The 20720-nt window shown below is 50.6% G+C and overlaps 1 protein-coding gene across 2 annotated transcripts in view; it reads right to left on the bottom strand.

The window, feature by feature from the left end:
- LOC142380504 (mothers against decapentaplegic homolog 4-like) overlaps positions 1-16580 on the bottom strand; it is a 64989-nt gene extending 48409 nt beyond the window's left edge. The window contains exons 1-2 of one of the 2 annotated variants that reach the window (XM_075466407.1): positions 16268-16580; positions 1440-1688 (exon numbers count right to left, since the gene is read on the bottom strand). In XM_075466407.1, coding sequence (XP_075322522.1) covers positions 1440-1682 — 243 coding nt within the window. In that variant the 5' untranslated portion in view covers positions 1683-1688; positions 16268-16580. The remainder of the gene's footprint in view (positions 1-1439; positions 1689-16267) is intronic. The other variant, XM_075466408.1, reaches the window with a different exon arrangement.
- Positions 16581-20720: the final 4140 nt, after the last annotated feature.

Raw genomic sequence — 20720 nt, 5'->3', positions numbered from 1 at the left:
GGGATGCAGTCAGAACATCTGGACCCGTTTGAGTCTGAGGGATGCGGTCAGAGCATCTGGACCCGTTTGAGTCTGAGGGATGCAGTCAGAACATCTGGACCCGTTTGAGTCTGAGGGATGCGGTCAGAGCATTTGGACCCGTTTGAGTCTGAGGGACGCGGTCAGAACATCTGGACCCGTTTGAGTCTGAGGGATGCAGTCAGAACATCCGGACCCGTTTGGACCCGACACGATCAGAGCAAATGATCCGAACGACCGGCTCGGTGTGTTTGAGCTCTTAGCTGAAAACGATGTGATAAAGGTCACTTTCACCTCCTCAGTGAGGTCACATGACTCACGAACGCCATCAGATGTTCTCAGAACCTGATGGGAGCTTCAGATATGTTTCTATTGTATCACCACAGAGGTCAAAGGTCAGGTTAACTCAGCATACTGAGCTTTAAAACCATCACATGACTCAGTAAAGAGCAGTTTAAAGTAATTAGTCATGTTGTTATTCTCTCCTGGACTCCCCACTTCTTGACGTTTACACCACGGCTGGTTCAGCCTCATCTTCAGCTCACCTGACAGCATCTCAGATCTCTTCCAAACTCAGCGGCTCATTGGTTAGTTGGGTTCACCACAAAGCCCCTTTAACTCTGATCAAAGGCCTGCAAACACCAGGCTCCTGTCTGCTGTGTTCAAAGCGTTTAACCAGCCTTCAGTGCTGCATCACATGACCCTGCAGCCGGTTTTTATCGGCTCCGATCGTCGACAGGTACCCAACAGCCGCGTGTTTCCCACTGAGGGCGCTGCACTCTGGGCTGAAAGAGTGAACGCAGCACCGGTTTTATTCAAACCGACACATTTACCAACCCTAACGTCCCAAACGGTGGTGTTGCTAACAGCCAGGTTTCCATTCATTATGAAGCAGATCTGAAAATATCTTTAAAAAGCTCCAATAATGAATCAGACTCATTTCCATCGATGGTTCCATCGAGTCACCAGAGGGGGCGCTATATGCTACAAAGTTTTAATTCAGTAGAAGAGGACGTTGATCTAACAGGAAACAAACCTGGAGGACGAACAAACAACAACTGTGGGGGACATCAACAAGAGGAGAAATCTCTTCAAGGATTAGGCTGTGTTCCACACCGCATACTTCTCCTACTACTCCTACTAACTTTAACTTTTTTAAGTTCCCGGATGCATCCTAGATTCTCCTAAATGTTGGGTATGCATCATGAGGTTACTACTCATACTCAAACTACCCAAGATGCAACGTAACGTGACGTCGCCGATCGTCATTTCCTGTCAAAACGGCAGTTTCAAGCTAGCTACAACGAGGGTAGGTTCACTTCCTGTTTTCAAAACAAAAGCACCAATTGTATGGTAATGGCTTTCCCTAAAAAAGCCCCCCCAACAGAGAAAGCACAGCCCCAGCCACACCTGCGTCCTACCTGCAGCCGGCCGTCCAGCGTCCTCTGGATGGTGACGCACTTGCTGGGGTGGACGCCGTTGGTGGTGACGGCGGTGATGAGCGAGTCCAGCTCGTCCTTCTTCTCCTTCAGCTTCTTCACCAGACTCTCGATGGCGCGCTTGGCGAAGCCCTCGTTCTCGCCGCCCTGGCGGTGACACATCAGGCTGTGGACGATGCTGAGGCAGGCGTCAGCGCTGCTGGGGGAGGGGCCGAGCACCGACATGGTCACCTGAGGGGGAGGGGCCGAGCACACACATGGTCACCTGAGGGGGGAGGGGCCGAGCACCGACATGGTCACCTGAGGGGGAGGGGCCGAGCAGAGACATGGTCACCTGAGGGGGAGGGGCCGAGAACCGACATGGTCACCTGAGGGGGGAGGGGCCGAGCACACACATATGGTCACCTGAGGGGGGAGGGGCCGAGCACACACATGGTCACCTGAGGGGGAGGGGCCGAGCACTAACATGGTCACCTGAGGGGGAGGGGCCGAGAACACACATGGTCACCTGAGGGGGGAGGGGCCGAGCAGAGACATGGTCACCTGAGGGGGAGGGGCCAAGCACTAACATGGTCACCTGAGGGGGAGGGGCCGAGCACACATATGGTCACCTGAGGGGGAGGGGCCGAGCACCGACATGGTCACCTGAGGGGGAGGGGCCGAGCAGAGACATGGTCACCTGAGGGGGAGGGGCCGAGCACACACATGGTCACCTGAGGGGGAGGGGCCGAGCACACACATGGTCACCTGAGGGGGAGGGGCCAAGCACTAACATGGTCACCTGAGGGGGAGGGGCCGAGAACACACATGGTCACCTGAGGGGGGAGGGGCCGAGCACTAACATGGTCACCTGAGGGGGAGGGGCCGAGAACACACATGGTCACCTGAGGGGGGAGGGGCCGAGCAGAGACATGGTCACCTGAGGGGGGAGGGGCCAAGCACTAACATGGTCACCTGAGGGGGGAGGAGCCGAGCAGAGACATGGTCACCTGAGGGGGGAGGGGCCGAGCAGAGACATGGTCACCTGAGGGGGGAGGGGCCAAGCACTAACATGGTCACCTGAGGGGGAGGGGCCAAGCACTAACATGGTCACCTGAGGGGGGAGGAGCCGAGCAGAGACATGGTCACCTGAGGGGGGAGGGGCCGAGCAGAGACATGGTCACCTGAGGGGGGAGGGGCCAAGCACTAACATGGTCACCTGAGGGGGGAGGAGCCGAGCAGAGACATGGTCACCTGAGGGGGGAGGGGCCGAGCAGAGACATGGTCACCTGAGGGGGAGGGGCCGAGCAGAGACATGGTCACCTGAGGGGGGAGGGGCCAAGCACACACATGGTCACCTGAGGGGGGAGGGGCCGAGCACAGATATGGTCACCTGAGGGGGGAGGGGCCGAGCAGAGACATGGTCACCTGAGGGGGAGGGGCCGAGCACACACATGGTCACCTGAGGGGGGAGGGGCCGAGCAGAGACATGGTCACCTGAGGGGGAGGGGCCGAGCACAGATATGGTCACCTGAGGGGGGAGGGGCCGAGCAGAGACATGGTCACCTGAGGGGGAGGGGCCAAGCACACACATGGTCACCTGAGGGGGAGGGGCCAAGCACACACATGGTCACCTGAGGGGGAGGGGCCGAGCAGAGACATTGTCACTTGAGGGGGAGGGGCCGAGCACACACATGGTCACACATAGGTGGACACACACAGGTGGACACACATAGGTCGACACAAATAGGTGGACACAAATAGGTGGACACATACTTACAGGTGGACACACACAGGTGGACACAGACAGGTGGACACACATAGGTCGACACAAATAGGTGGACACATACTTACAGGTGGACACACATAGGTGGACACAGACAGGTGGACACATACTTACAGGTGGACACACATAGGTGGACACAGACAGGTGAACACACACGTACAGGTGGACACACACAGGTGGACACAGACAAGTGGACAGACAGGTGGACACACACAGGTGGACACACACAGGTGGACACATACTTACAGGTGGACACACATAGGTCGACACACATAGGTGGACACAGACAGGTGGACACAGACAAGTGGACAGACAGGTGGACACACACAGGTGGACACAGACAAGTGGACAGACAGGTGGACACACACAGGTGGACACAGACAAGTGGACAGACAGGTGGACACACACAGGTGGACACATACTTACAGGTGGACACACATAGGTGGACACAGACAGGTGGACACACACTTACAGGTGGACACACATAGGTCGACACAAATAGGTGGACACAGACAGGTGGACACACACAGGTGGACACACATAGGTGGACACATACAGGTGGACACACACAGGTGGACACATACAGGTGGACACATACGTACAGGTGGACACACACAGGTGGACACACACGTACAGGTGGACACACACGTACAGGTGGACACACACAGGTGGACACATACAGGTGGACACACACATACAGGTGGACACACACAGGTGGACACACACGTACAGGTGGACACACACATACAGGTGGACACACACAGGTGGACACACACAGGTGGACACATACGTACAGGTGGACACAAACGTACAGGTGGACACACACAGATGGACACATACAGGTGGACACACACAGGTGGACACACACGTACAGGTGGACACACACAGGTGGACACACACAGGTGGACACACACGTACAGGTGGACACACACAGGTGGACACACACATACAGGTGGACACACACGTACAGGTGGACACATACGTACAGGTGGACACACACAGGTGGACACATACAGGTGGACACATACGTACAGGTGGACACATACACACAGGTGGACACATACAGGTGAACACACACAGGTGGACACATACACACAGGTGGACACAGACTCAGGTGGACACATACGTACAGGTGAACATACTCAGGTGGACACACACACACAGGTGGACACACACAGGTGGACACACACTCACACAGGTGGACACACACTCACTCAGGTGGACACACACAGGTGGACACACACGTACAGGTGGACACGTAGAGGTGGACACAGACTCAGGTGGACACAGACTCAGGTGGACACATACGTACAGGTGGACACACACAGGTGGACACAGACTCAGGTGGACACATATTCAGGTGGACACACACACACAAGTGGACACATACTCAGGTGGACACATACTCAGGTGGACACACACACACAGGTGGACACACACAGGTGGACACATACTCAGGTGGACACATACGTACAGGTGGACACACACAGGTGGACACAGACTCAGGTGGACACATATTCAGGTGGACACATACACACACAGGTGGACACATACTCAGGTGGACACATACTCAGGTGGACACACACACACAGGTGGACACATACTCAGGTGGACACATACGTACAGGTGGACACACACACACAGGTGGACACACACAGGTGGACACACACACACAGGTGGACACACACACACAGGTGGACACATACTCAGGTGGACACACACACACACAGGTGGACACACACAGGTGGACACACACACACAGGTGGACACACACATACAGGTGGACACATACACTCAGGTGGACACACACAGGTGGACACACACACACACAGGTGGACACACACACACAGGTGGACACACACACAGGTGGACACAGACTCAGGTGGACACATACTCAGGTGGACACACACACACAGGTGGACACATACGTACAGGTGGACACATACGTACAGGTGGACACACACAGGTGGACACATACAGGTGGACACATACGTACAGGTGAACACACACAGGTGGACACATACACACAGGTGGACACACACACACAGGTGGACACAGACTCAGGTGGACACATACGTACAGGTGAACACACACACACAGGTGGACACACACACACAGGTGGACACAGACTCAGGTGGACACATACGTACAGGTGAACACACACACACAGGTGGACACACACAGGTGGACACACACACACAGGTGGACACACACAGGTGGACACATACTCAGGTGGACACAGACTCAGGTGGACACATACTCAGGTGGACACACACACACAGGTGGACACACACAGGTGGACACACACACAGGTGGACACAGACTCAGGTGGACACATACTCAGGTGGACACACACACACAGGTAGACACACACACACAGGTGGACACACACACAGGTGGACACAGACTCAGGTGGACACATACTCAGGTGGACACATACTCAGGTGGACACACACACACAGGTGGACACACACACACACACAGGTGGACACATACGTACAGGTGGACACATACGTACAGGTGGACACACACAGGTGGACACATACAGGTGGACATATACGTACAGGTGAACACACACAGGTGGACACAGACTCAGGTGGACACATACGTACAGGTGAACACACACACACAGGTGGACACACACAGGTGGACACACACAGGTGGACACACACACACAGGTGGACACACACAGGTGGACACACACACACAGGTGGACACACACAGGTGGACACATACTCAGGTGGACACAGACTCAGGTGGACACATACTCAGGTGGACACACACACACAGGTGGACACACACACACAGGTGGACACACACAGGTGGACACACACTCACACAGGTGGACACACACTCACTCAGGTGGACACACACACTCAGGTGGACACACACAGGTGGACACACACAGGTGGACACACACGTACAGGTGGACACACACAGGTGGACACAGACTCAGGTGGACACATATTCAGGTGGACACACACACACACAGGTGGACACACACACACAGGTGGACACAGACTCAGGTGGACACATACTCAGGTGGACACACACAGGTGGAATCACACACACAGGTGGACACACACACACAGGTGGACACATACTCAGGTGGACACACACACACAGGTGGACACATACTAAGGTGGACACAAACACACACAGGTGGACACACACAGGTGGACACACACACACAGGTGGACACACACACACGGGTGGACACATACTCAGGTGGACACACACACACACACAGGTGTACACACACACACACGGGTGGACACACACACACGGGTGGACACATACTCAGGTGGACACACACACACACACAGGTGTACACACACACACACGGGTGGACACATACTCAGGTGGACACACACACACAGGTGGACACACACAGGTGGACACACACACACAGGTGGACACACACAGGTGGACACACACACACAGGTGGACACACACACAGGTGGACACAGACTCAGGTGGACACATACTCAGGTGGACACACACACACACAGGTGGACACACACACACAGGTGGACACACACACAGGTGGACACACACACAGGTGGACACACACACACAGGTGGACACATACGTACAGGTGGACACATACGTACAGGTGGACACACACGTACAGGTGGACACACACAGGTGGACACATACAGATGGACACACACAGGTGGACACACACGTACAGGTGGACACAAACAGGTGGACACACACAGGTGGACACATACAGGTGGACACATACGTACAGGTGAACACACACAGGTGGACACATACACACAGGTGGACACAGACTCAGGTGGACACATACGTACAGGTGAACACACACACACAGGTGGACACACACAGGTGGACACACACACACAGGTGGACACACACAGGTGGACACATACACACGGGTGGACACAGACTCAGGTGGACACACACACACAGGTGGACACACACTCACTCAGGTGGACACACACACTCAGGTGGACACACACAGGTGGACACACATGTACAGGTGGACACACACAGGTGGACACACACAGGTGGACACAGACTCAGGTGGACACATACGTACAGGTGGACACACACAGGTGGACACAGACTCAGGTGGACACATATTCAGGTGGACACACACACACACAGGTGGACACACACACACAGGTGGACACAGACTCAGGTGGACACAGACTCAGGTGGACACATACTCAGGTGGACACACACACACAGGTGGACACATACTCAGGTGGACACATACACACACAGGTGGACACACACAGGTGGACACATACTAAGGTGGACACAAACACACACAGGTGGACACACACAGGTGGACACATACTCAGGTGGACACACACAGGTGGACACACACAGGTGGACACACACACACAGGTGGACACACACACAGGTGGACACAGACTCAGGTGGACACATACTCAGGTGGACACACACACACAGGTGGACACACACACACAGGTGGAAACATACTCAGGTGGACACACACACACACAGGTGGACACACACAGGTGGACACACACACACAGGTGGACACACACACAGGTGGACACATACACACAGGTGGACACACACACACAGGTGGACACATACTCAGGTGGACACATACACACACAGGTGGACACACACAGGTGGACACATACTCAGGTGGACACACACACAGGTGGACACATACACTCAGGTGGACACATACTCAGGTGGACACACACACACAGGTGGACACATACACACACAGGTGGACACACACAGGTGGACACATACTCAGGTGGACACATACTCAGGTGGACACACACACAGGTGGACACATACACTCAGGTGGACACATACTCAGGTGGACACACACACACAGGTGGACACATACACACACAGGTGGACACACACAGGTGGACACATACTCAGGTGGACACATACACACAGGTGGACACATACTCAGGTGGACACACACACACAGGTGGACACACACACACAGGTGGACACACACACACACAGGTGGACACATACTCAGGTGGACACACACAGGTGGACACAGACTCAGGTGGACACATACTCAGGTGGACACACACACACAGGTGGACACACACACACAGGTGGACACACACACACACAGGTGGACACACACACAGGTGGACACACACAGGTGGACACAGACTCAGGTGGACACATACTCAGGTGGACACATACTTACAGGTGGACACACACAGGTGGACACACACACACAGGTGGACACACACACACAGGTGGACACACACACAGGTGGACACAGACTCAGGTGGACACATACTCAGGTGGACACATACTCAGGTGGACACAGACTCAGGTGGACACATACTCAGGTAGACACACACACACAGGTGGACACACACAGGTGGACACACACTCACACAGGTGGACACACACTCACTCAGGTGGACACACACACTCAGGTGGACACACACAGGTGGACACAGACTCAGGTGGACACATACGTACAGGTGGACACACACAGGTGGACACAGACTCAGGTGGACACATATTCAGGTGGACACACACAGGTGGACACACACACACAGGTGGACACAGACTCAGGTGGACACATACTCAGGTGGACACACACAGGTGGAATCACACACACAGGTGGACACACACACACAGGTGGACACATACTCAGGTGGACACACACACACACAGGTGGACACACACAGGTGGACACACACACACAGGTGGACACACACACACGGGTGGACACATACTCAGGTGGACACACACACACACACAGGTGGACACACACAGGTGGACACACACACACAGGTGGACACACACACAGGTGGACACAGACTCAGGTGGACACATACTCAGGTGGACACACACACACACAGGTGGACACACACACACAGGTGGACACACACACAGGTGGACACACACACACAGGTGGACACATACGTACAGGTGGACACATACGTACAGGTGGACACACACGTACAGGTGGACACATACAGATGGACACACACAGGTGGACACATACGTACAGGTGAACACACACAGGTGGACACATACACACAGGTGGACACAGACTCAGGTGGACACATACGTACAGGTGAACACACACACACAGGTGGACACACACACACAGGTGGACACACACACACAGGTGGACACACACAGGTGGACACATACACACGGGTGGACACAGACTCAGGTGGACACACACACACAGGTGGACACACACTCACTCAGGTGGACACACACACTCAGGTGGACACACACAGGTGGACACACATGTACAGGTGGACACACACAGGTGGACACACACAGGTGGACACAGACTCAGGTGGACACATACGTACAGGTGGACACACACAGGTGGACACAGACTCAGGTGGACACATATTCAGGTGGACACACACACACACACAGGTGGACACACACACACAGGTGGACACAGACTCAGGTGGACACATACTCAGGTGGACACACACACACAGGTGGACACATACTCAGGTGGACACATACACACACAGGTGGACACACACAGGTGGACACATACTCAGGTGGACACATACTCAGGTGGACACACACAGGTGGACACACACAGGTGGACACACACACACAGGTGGACACACACACAGGTGGACACAGACTCAGGTGGACACATACTCAGGTGGACACATACTCAGGTGGACACACACACACAGGTGGACACACACACACAGGTGGAAACATACTCAGGTGGACACACACACACACAGGTGGACACACACAGGTGGACACACAAACACAGGTGGACACACACACAGGTGGACACATACACAGGTGGACACATACACACAGGTGGACACACACACACAGGTGGACACATACTCAGGTGGACACATACACACACAGGTGGACACACACAGGTGGACACATACTCAGGTGGACACACACACACAGGTGGACACATACTCAGGTGGACACATACACACAGGTGGACACATACTCAGGTGGACACACACACACAGGTGGACACACACACACAGGTGGACACATACTCAGGTGGACACATACACACACAGGTGGACACACACAGGTGGACACAGACTCAGGTGGACACATACTTACAGGTGGACACACACAGGTGGACACACACACACAGGTGGACACACACTCACTCAGGTGGACACACACACACAGGTGGACACATACGTACAGGTGGACACATACGTACAGGTGGACACACACGTACAGGTGGACACACACAGGTGGACACATACAGATGGACACACACAGGTGGACACACACGTACAGGTGGACACACACAGGTGGACACACACAGGTGGACACATACAGGTGGACACATACAGGTGGACACATACGTACAGGTGAACACACACAGGTGGACACATACACACAGGTGGACACAGACTCAGGTGGACACATACGTACAGGTGAACACACACACACAGGTGGACACACACACACAGGTGGACACACACACACAGGTGGACACACACAGGTGGACACATACACACGGGTGGACACAGACTCAGGTGGACACACACACACAGGTGGACACACACTCACTCAGGTGGACACACACACTCAGGTGGACACACACAGGTGGACACACATGTACAGGTGGACACACACAGGTGGACACACACAGGTGGACACAGACTCAGGTGGACACATACGTACAGGTGGACACACACAGGTGGACACAGACTCAGGTGGACACATATTCAGGTGGACACACACACACACACAGGTGGACACACACACACAGGTGGACACAGACTCAGGTGGACACATACTCAGGTGGACACACACACACAGGTGGACACATACTCAGGTGGACACATACACACACAGGTGGACACACACAGGTGGACACATACTCAGGTGGACACATACTCAGGTGGACACACACAGGTGGACACACACACACAGGTGGACACAGACTCAGGTGGACACATACTCAGGTGGACACACACACACAGGTGGACACACACACACAGGTGGAAACATACTCAGGTGGACACACACACACACAGGTGGACACACACAGGTGGACACACAAACACAGGTGGACACACACACAGGTGGACACATACACAGGTGGACACATACACACAGGTGGACACACACACACAGGTGGACACATACTCAGGTGGACACATACACACACAGGTGGACACACACAGGTGGACACATACTCAGGTGGACACACACACACAGGTGGACACATACTCAGGTGGACACATACACACAGGTGGACACATACTCAGGTGGACACACACACACAGGTGGACACACACACACAGGTGGACACATACTCAGGTGGACACATACACACACAGGTGGACACACACAGGTGGACACAGACTCAGGTGGACACATACTCAGGTGGACACATACTTACAGGTGGACACACACAGGTGGACACACACACACAGGTGGACACACACTCACTCAGGTGGACACACACACTCAGGTGGACACACACAGGTGGACACACATGTACAGGTGGACACACACAGGTGGACACATACAGGTGGACACAGACTCAGGTGGACACATACGTACAGGTGGACACACACAGGTGGACACAGACTCAGGTGGACACATATTCAGGTGGACACACACACACACAGGTGGACACACACACACAGGTGGACACAGACTCAGGTGGACACAGACTCAGGTGGACACATACTCAGGTGGACACACACACACAGGTGGACACATACTCAGGTGGACACATACACACACAGGTGGACACACACAGGTGGACACATACTCAGGTGGACACATACTCAGGTGGACACATACACACAGGTGGACACACACAGGTGGACACACACACACAGGTGGACACACACACAGGTGGACACAGACTCAGGTGGACACATACTCAGGTGGACACATACTCAGGTGGAAACACACACACAGGTGGACACACACACACAGGTGGAAACATACTCAGGTGGACACACACACACACAGGTGGACACACACAGGTGGACACACACACACAGGTGGACACACACACAGGTGGACACATACACACAGGTGGACACACACACACACAGGTGGACACATACTCAGGTGGACACATACACACACAGGTGGACACACACAGGTGGACACATACTCAGGTGGACACACACACAGGTGGACACATACACTCAGGTGGACACATACTCAGGTGGACACACACACACAGGTGGACACATACACACACAGGTGGACACACACAGGTGGACACATACTCAGGTGGACACATACTCAGGTGGACACACACACAGGTGGACACATACTCAGGTGGACACACACACACAGGTGGACACACACACACAGGTGGACACACACACACACAGGTGGACACATACTCAGGTGGACACACACAGGTGGACACAGACTCAGGTGGACACATACTCAGGTGGACACACACACACAGGTGGACACACACACACAGGTGGACACACACACACACAGGTGGACACACACACAGGTGGACACACACAGGTGGACACAGACTCAGGTGGACACATACTCAGGTGGACACATACTTACAGGTGGACACACACAGGTGGACACACACACACAGGTGGACACACACACACAGGTGGACACACACACAGGTGGACACAGACTCAGGTGGACACATACTCAGGTGGACACATACTCAGGTGGACACAGACTCAGGTGGACACATACTCAGGTGGACACACACACACAGGTGGACACACACAGGTGGACACACACTCACACAGGTGGACACACACTCACTCAGGTGGACACACACACTCAGGTGGACACACACAGGTGGACACAGACTCAGGTGGACACATACGTACAGGTGGACACACACAGGTGGACACAGACTCAGGTGGACACATATTCAGGTGGACACACACAGGTGGACACACACACACAGGTGGACACAGACTCAGGTGGACACATACTCAGGTGGACACACACAGGTGGACACACACACACAGGTGGACACATACTCAGGTGGACACACACACACACAGGTGGACACACACAGGTGGACACACACACACACAGGTGGACACACACACACGGGTGGACACATACTCAGGTGGACACACACACACACACAGGTGTACACACACACACACGGGTGGACACACACACACGGGTGGACACATACTCAGGTGGACACACACACACACACAGGTGGACACACACAGGTGGACACACACACACAGGTGGACACACACACAGGTGGACACAGACTCAGGTGGACACATACTCAGGTGGACACACACACACACAGGTGGACACACACACACAGGTGGACACACACACAGGTGGACACACACACACAGGTGGACACATACGTACAGGTGGACACATACGTACAGGTGGACACACACGTACAGGTGGACACACACAGGTGGACACATACAGATGGACACACACAGGTGGACACACACGTACAGGTGGACACACACAGGTGGACACACACAGGTGGACACATACGTACAGGTGAACACACACAGGTGGACACATACACACAGGTGGACACAGACTCAGGTGGACACATACGTACAGGTGAACACACACACACAGGTGGACACACACACACAGGTGGACACACACAGGTGGACACATACACACGGGTGGACACAGACTCAGGTGGACACACACACACAGGTGGACACACACTCACTCAGGTGGACACACACACTCAGGTGGACACACACAGGTGGACACACATGTACAGGTGGACACACACAGGTGGACACACACAGGTGGACACAGACTCAGGTGGACACATACGTACAGGTGGACACACACAGGTGGACACAGACTCAGGTGGACACATATTCAGGTGGACACACACACACACACACACAGGTGGACACACACACACAGGTGGACACAGACTCAGGTGGACACATACTCAGGTGGACACACACACACAGGTGGACACATACTCAGGTGGACACATACACACACAGGTGGACACACACAGGTGGACACATACTCAGGTGGACATATACTCAGGTGGACACACACAGGTGGACACACACACACAGGTGGACACACACACAGGTGGACACAGACTCAGGTGGACACATACTCAGGTGGACACATACTCAGGTGGACACACACACACAGGTGGACACACACACACAGGTGGAAACATACTCAGGTGGACACACACACACACAGGTGGACACACACAGGTGGACACACAAACACAGGTGGACACACACACAGGTGGACACATACACAGGTGGACACATACACACAGGTGGACACACACACACAGGTGGACACATACTCAGGTGGACACATACACACACAGGTGGACACACACAGGTGGACACACACACACAGGTGGACACATACTCAGGTGGACACATACACACAGGTGGACACATACTCAGGTGGACACATACTCAGGTGGACACACACACACAGGTGGACACATACTCAGGTGGACACATACACACAGGTGGACACATACTCAGGTGGACACACACACACAGGTGGACACACACACACAGGTGGACACATACTCAGGTGGACACATACACACACAGGTGGACACACACAGGTGGACACAGACTCAGGTGGACACATACTCAGGTGGACACATACTTACAGGTGGACACACACAGGTGGACACACACACACAGGTGGACACACACACACAGGTGGACACACACACAGGTGGACACAGACTCAGGTGGACACATACTCAGGTGGACACATACACACACAGGTGGACACACACAGGTGGACACATACTCAGGTGGACACATACTCAGGTGGACACACACACACAGGTGGACACACACAGGTGGACACATACTCAGGTGGACACATACTCAGGTGGACACAGACTCAGGTGGACACACACACAGGTGGACACAGACTCAGGTGGACACACACAGGTGGACACACACACACAGGTGGACACACACACTCAGGTGGACACACTCAGGTGGACACACACACACAGGTGGACACATACACTCAGGTGGACACACACAGGTGGACACACACACACACAGGTGGACACACACACAGGTGGACACACACACACAGGTGGACACATACACTCAGGTGGACACACACAGGTGGACACACACACTCAGGTGGACACACACAGGTGGACACACACACTCAGGTGGACACACTCAGGTGGACACATACTCAGGTGGACAAATACTCAGGTGGACACAGACTCAGGTGGACACACACACAGGTGGACACAGACTCAGGTGGACACACACACACAGGTGGACACACACACTCAGGTGGACACACTCAGGTGGACACACACACACAGGTGGACACATACACTCAGGTGGACACACACAGGTGGACACACACACACAGGTGGACACACACACACAGGTGGACACACACACAGGTGGACACACACACACAGGTGGACACATACACTCAGGTGGACACACACAGGTGGACACACACACTCAGGTGGACACACACACACAGGTGGACACATACACTCAGGTGGACACACACACACAGGTGGACACACACACACAGGTGGACACACACAGGTGGACACATACACTCAGGTGGACACACTCAGGTGGACACACACACACAGGTGGACACATACACTCAGGTGGACACACACAGGTGGACACACACAGGTGGACACACACAGGTGGACACATACACTCAGGTGGACACACACACAGGTGGACACATACACTCAGGTGGACACACACACACAGGTGGACACATACACTCAGGTGGACACACACAGGTGGACACATACACTCAGGTGGACACACACACAGGTGGACACATACACTCAGGTGGACACACACACACAGGTGGACACACACAGGTGGACACACACACACAGGTGGACACACACAGGTGGACACACACACAGGTGGACACACACTCGGGTGGACACATACACTCAGGTGGACACACACACACAGGTGGACACACACAGGTGGACACACACTCGGGTGTAAAATCACAACAAAATAATCTCTCATCACAGATGATATTCTTTTCCAAATATCTGATTAAATCAGTAAATAATAACTGACGTCACCGTTACTGATAAGTGACGTCGTCATCAGCCCCATCAGTCTGAGTTATCGATCCCTGATCGATGACCGGCTGTGCGTCCGTCTCCCCGCATCAACAGTTGCTCAGAACCCTCCGCCCCCTCAGCGGCTCCCTCAGACGCACTCACCGGGACTCGGCGCGCTGCGCTCGGCTGTGGTCAGCTGCCTGTGTCGGTGAAGCCGCCGGAGCTCCGTGTGTCGGTGGGTCCGCGTGTCCTCCGTCTCTCCAGACTGTCTGTGTCTGCGGGCGCCGGGGGTGGAGGCAGGCGGGCGGGCAGGGAGGGGGCTGTATCACGCTCCCCCGACAGCCAGACATAACAGGAAGTCTGGTGCTCGGTGCGCGTTAGGAAAATAAGAGCACGCGGTGAAACGTGTCATTCCTGAGCTTTCCTGCTCCGATCAGTAGTGAAATGTGTAATGTGAAATATGACTCAAAACAATTTGTTTTCAAGACTTTTTAATTTAACAAGATATTCCAGATGTATTGTATTAAAACAAGTCCCTATATCTGGCTGTAATGGTGCTTGTTAGGCAGTTGTGTCTCATATTAAGTGTAATGAGATACTCAAAGAGACAAATATACTTGGTAAGATTTAGATTTTTTCCAGTGTATATGCTCCCTTTGGGTCAGATATTGCAGAACTTTAACATCAATTATCACAGTTATGCAGACGATACACAACTTTATGTGTCTCTGTCACCATGGCGACTGCAGCCCAGCAGACGTACTGTGTCAGTGTCTGGAGGAAGTAAACACCTGGATGAGAGAGAAGTTTCTACAGTTAAATGAAGACAAAACTGAGATCATTCTGTTTGGGAGCAAAGAGAAGAGGGTCAGCGTTGGTAAATATCTTGAGACTCGGGACCTTACAATCACTGACCAGGTTGGTAACCTCGGAGTGTTGATAGACTCAGATCTGACTTTCAGCAGCCACATCAAAGCTGTCACCAAGGCAGCTTTTTACCACCTCAGAAACATCAACAGAATTAAAGGTTTCCAGGAGAAACTCATCCATGCATTCATCTCCAGCAGACTCCATCACTGTAACTTTTAACTGGACTTCCCACAAAGAGCATTAAACATCTGCAGCTCATCCAGAACGCTGCTGCTGGAGCTTTAACCCGGACTAAGAGATCTGAACACATCACAGCAGCTTTAAAATCTTTACTCTGGCTTCCAGTCAGTCACAGAATAGATTTTAAAAGCCTGCTGATGGTTTCCATCTGTGATCTGTTCAGAGAATATAAACCCAGCAGAGCTCTTAGATCCAAGGACTCAGGTCAGCTGGTTCAGTCCAGAGTCCAGACTAAACATGGAGAAGCAGCATTTAGCTGTTATGCTGCAAACAAGTGGAACAAACTGCCAGTGGAGATTAAACTTTCACCAAATGGAGACATTTTTAAATCCAGGTTAAAAACATTTCTGTTCTCATGTGTCTATGCATGAAATCTGCACGCTATCTTTGAACTTATCTGGACTGTTGCTGGTTTTTAAATTCATTTAAATGATTTTATTTGTTTCTCTTTATATTCTTTTAATAATTTTAATTATTTTATTTGTTTCTCTTTATATTCTTTTAATAATTTTAATAATTTTATTTGTTTCTCTTTATATTCTTTTAATCATTTAAATGATTTTATTTGTTTCTCTTTATATTCTTTTAATCATTTAAATTATTTTATTTGTTTCTCTTTATATTCTTTTAATCATTTAAATTATTTATTTGTTTCTCTTTATATTCTTTTATGTATTTTAATGCTTCTTCCACTCCCTGCTGCAATGCTTTTATTTTATGTGAAGCACTTTGAATTGTTTGTACATGAAATGTGCTATATAAATAAATTTGATTTGATTTGATTTTTGATTTGATCCCGCCGTGACGTCACCGCGGCTCAAACACACACCTGTCCGCCACACCTGAGGCGGGCTGCGTCACGTGGCTGATTTATTAAACACTTCCATGTGTTTGGGAGACAGATTATGGTTAATGGCGGGAAAATGACGCCGTGATTTCCTACAAAGCATCGCGATGTCTCGTCACGTGACATTAAAAACGGACAAACGGATCGAAGGAGCTGTGAAGCTTGAGCTTTGACTTTGAAGGCGGCCGCGCGCCGCCCAGCGAGGTCTGTTTGTGCGCGTGACGTATGGCCGAGCCAATCAGCACCCTCCAAGCGTGTGCGTGGTTGCCCTGGGTTACGCGGTGACGTCAGGCCCTGAATCAGAGCCACCACCTGGTGGTGCAGAGAGGAACTGCAGGTTGGAACTTTGACTTTGATCAATTAAAAACACATTATTTATTCCAGACATCACTGTAATAATAATCATAATCAATAACAATTAAAACACATTATTTATTCCAGACATCACTGTAATAATAATCATAATCAATAACAATTAAAAACACATTATTTATCCCAGACATCACTGTAATAATAATCATAATCAATAACAATTAAAACACATTATTTATCCCAGACATCACTGTAATAATAATCATAATCAATAACAATTAAAACACATTATTTATTCCAGACATCACTGTAATAATAATCATAATCAATAACAATTAAAACGCATTATTTATTCCAGACATCACTGTAATAATAATCATAATCAATAACAATTAAAAACACATTATTTATTCCAGACATCACTGTAATAATAATCATAATCAATAACAATTAAAACGCATTATTTATTCCAGACATCACTGTAATAATAATCATAATCAATAACAATTAAAACACATGATTTATTCCAGACATCACTGTAATAATAATCATAATCAATAACAACAAGAGGAATAAACTCTATCATTTTATAACAATCATCATTGTTATATTTCTCTTTCGTCTTACTTCACTGGTTACTTTATATTTTTAAACTGTTTATTTAAATTATTTCTTTAAATTCTTAGATTCTTTTTAAAGTGTTTATAATTGTATAAACATTTTTATTGCTTTATTATGTCTGCTACTGGATGCTTGAATTTCCTTCAGGATCAATAAAGTATCTATCTATTGATCAAATCAAATCAAATTTATTTATAGCACATTTCATGTACAAACAGTTCAAAGTGCTTTACATAAAATAAAAGCATTGCAGCAGGGAGTGGAAGAAGCATTAAAAATACATAAAAGAATATAAAGAGAAACAAATAAAATCATTTAAATGAATTTAAAACAAGTAACAGTCCAGATAAGTTCAAAGATATCGTGCAGATTTCTCACCGCCTGTTGAAGGCAGCTTTTCATTATTTAATGCATAGGAATCAAACATTAAACCAATACAATGTCAGGATCTATCAATATTTAACAGGTTAAAGACTTTTACATTTAATGCTAAAATATTCAATTTTAGGTTTTTAACTTTTCATCATTTAAAAGTATTTTAAGCCAACTTTTACATTCTAAAAACAAATCTGAGGTTGTAAAAGACTTCATTTTTGATTGATTATATTATATCAGAAACCTTTTTATGTATTGATTTATTATTAATTAAATTATTATTCAATCTTATTGTACACATTTAAAATGATTTACTGTCAGAATCTATCAATATTTAACAGGTTAAAGACTTTTACATTTAATGCTAAAATATAAAACTTAATTAACTTAATTTTCATCATTTTTTAATTTATAATTAATTAAATCATTAAATTATTGGAGCCCCCAAACTGACTTATTTTTTATCCCTGCTATTTAAAATGTAATTCCTCATATTAAAACACTTTATTTGACTTTTTCATGTGAATTCTACAGGAAGTGTGAGGTTCTGTGGTCCGGGCCGAGCCGTCTGTATCCGGTTCAATCCGGTTGGAGGAGCCCAGAATGTTCTGAAACCAACATGGACTCCAACTTGACCTGAAACCTGGAAGCTAGCGGCGGCTGCGCGGACACTCAGTGAAGCCGAGCTCACCTTCAGGTTACCGGATCAACGGCTGGGAGGTTGGACAAGTGGTTAAGCTCAGCTCACCTGTGAGGTAAGTTAAAGCTTTAACTCATTAACTTGTCGTTGGTTAGTTGAAGCTGCATCGGAGCCGTTAGCATCAGAGCTAACAGAAGTTTATGAAGCATCGACGTCGCTGATAAGATTAAATTCGTTTTATTGGAGCTGAATGATTTCGATCCTTCTGCTGGAAACAGAAAATGGCGGCGCGGACAGCAGCACGCGGACAGCAGCTCGCGGACAGCAGCGCGAGGTCCCCACAGGCGGTATTTAGCGGAAACAAAATGGCGGCGGTGAAACCGTCGCCATTTAGCGGGACCAAGACCCTTTTAGCCCGGGTCCAGATTAAAAAACACGTCGCTTAAACCGGTCCGACCCGGACTAGATTATCATGAACAAGCCAAGAAATATTTTTTTAATTGTGAAAATATAAGTAAAAGGGTAATTTTACAGCTTTTTTTTACCACATCTGAGACTGTGGAGAT

The sequence above is a fragment of the Odontesthes bonariensis genome, chromosome 5, assembly GCF_027942865.1.
Source record: "Odontesthes bonariensis isolate fOdoBon6 chromosome 5, fOdoBon6.hap1, whole genome shotgun sequence".
Classification (NCBI taxonomy): domain Eukaryota; kingdom Metazoa; phylum Chordata; class Actinopteri; order Atheriniformes; family Atherinopsidae; genus Odontesthes; species Odontesthes bonariensis.
This window is presented reverse-complemented; position numbering and strand designations above follow the sequence as displayed.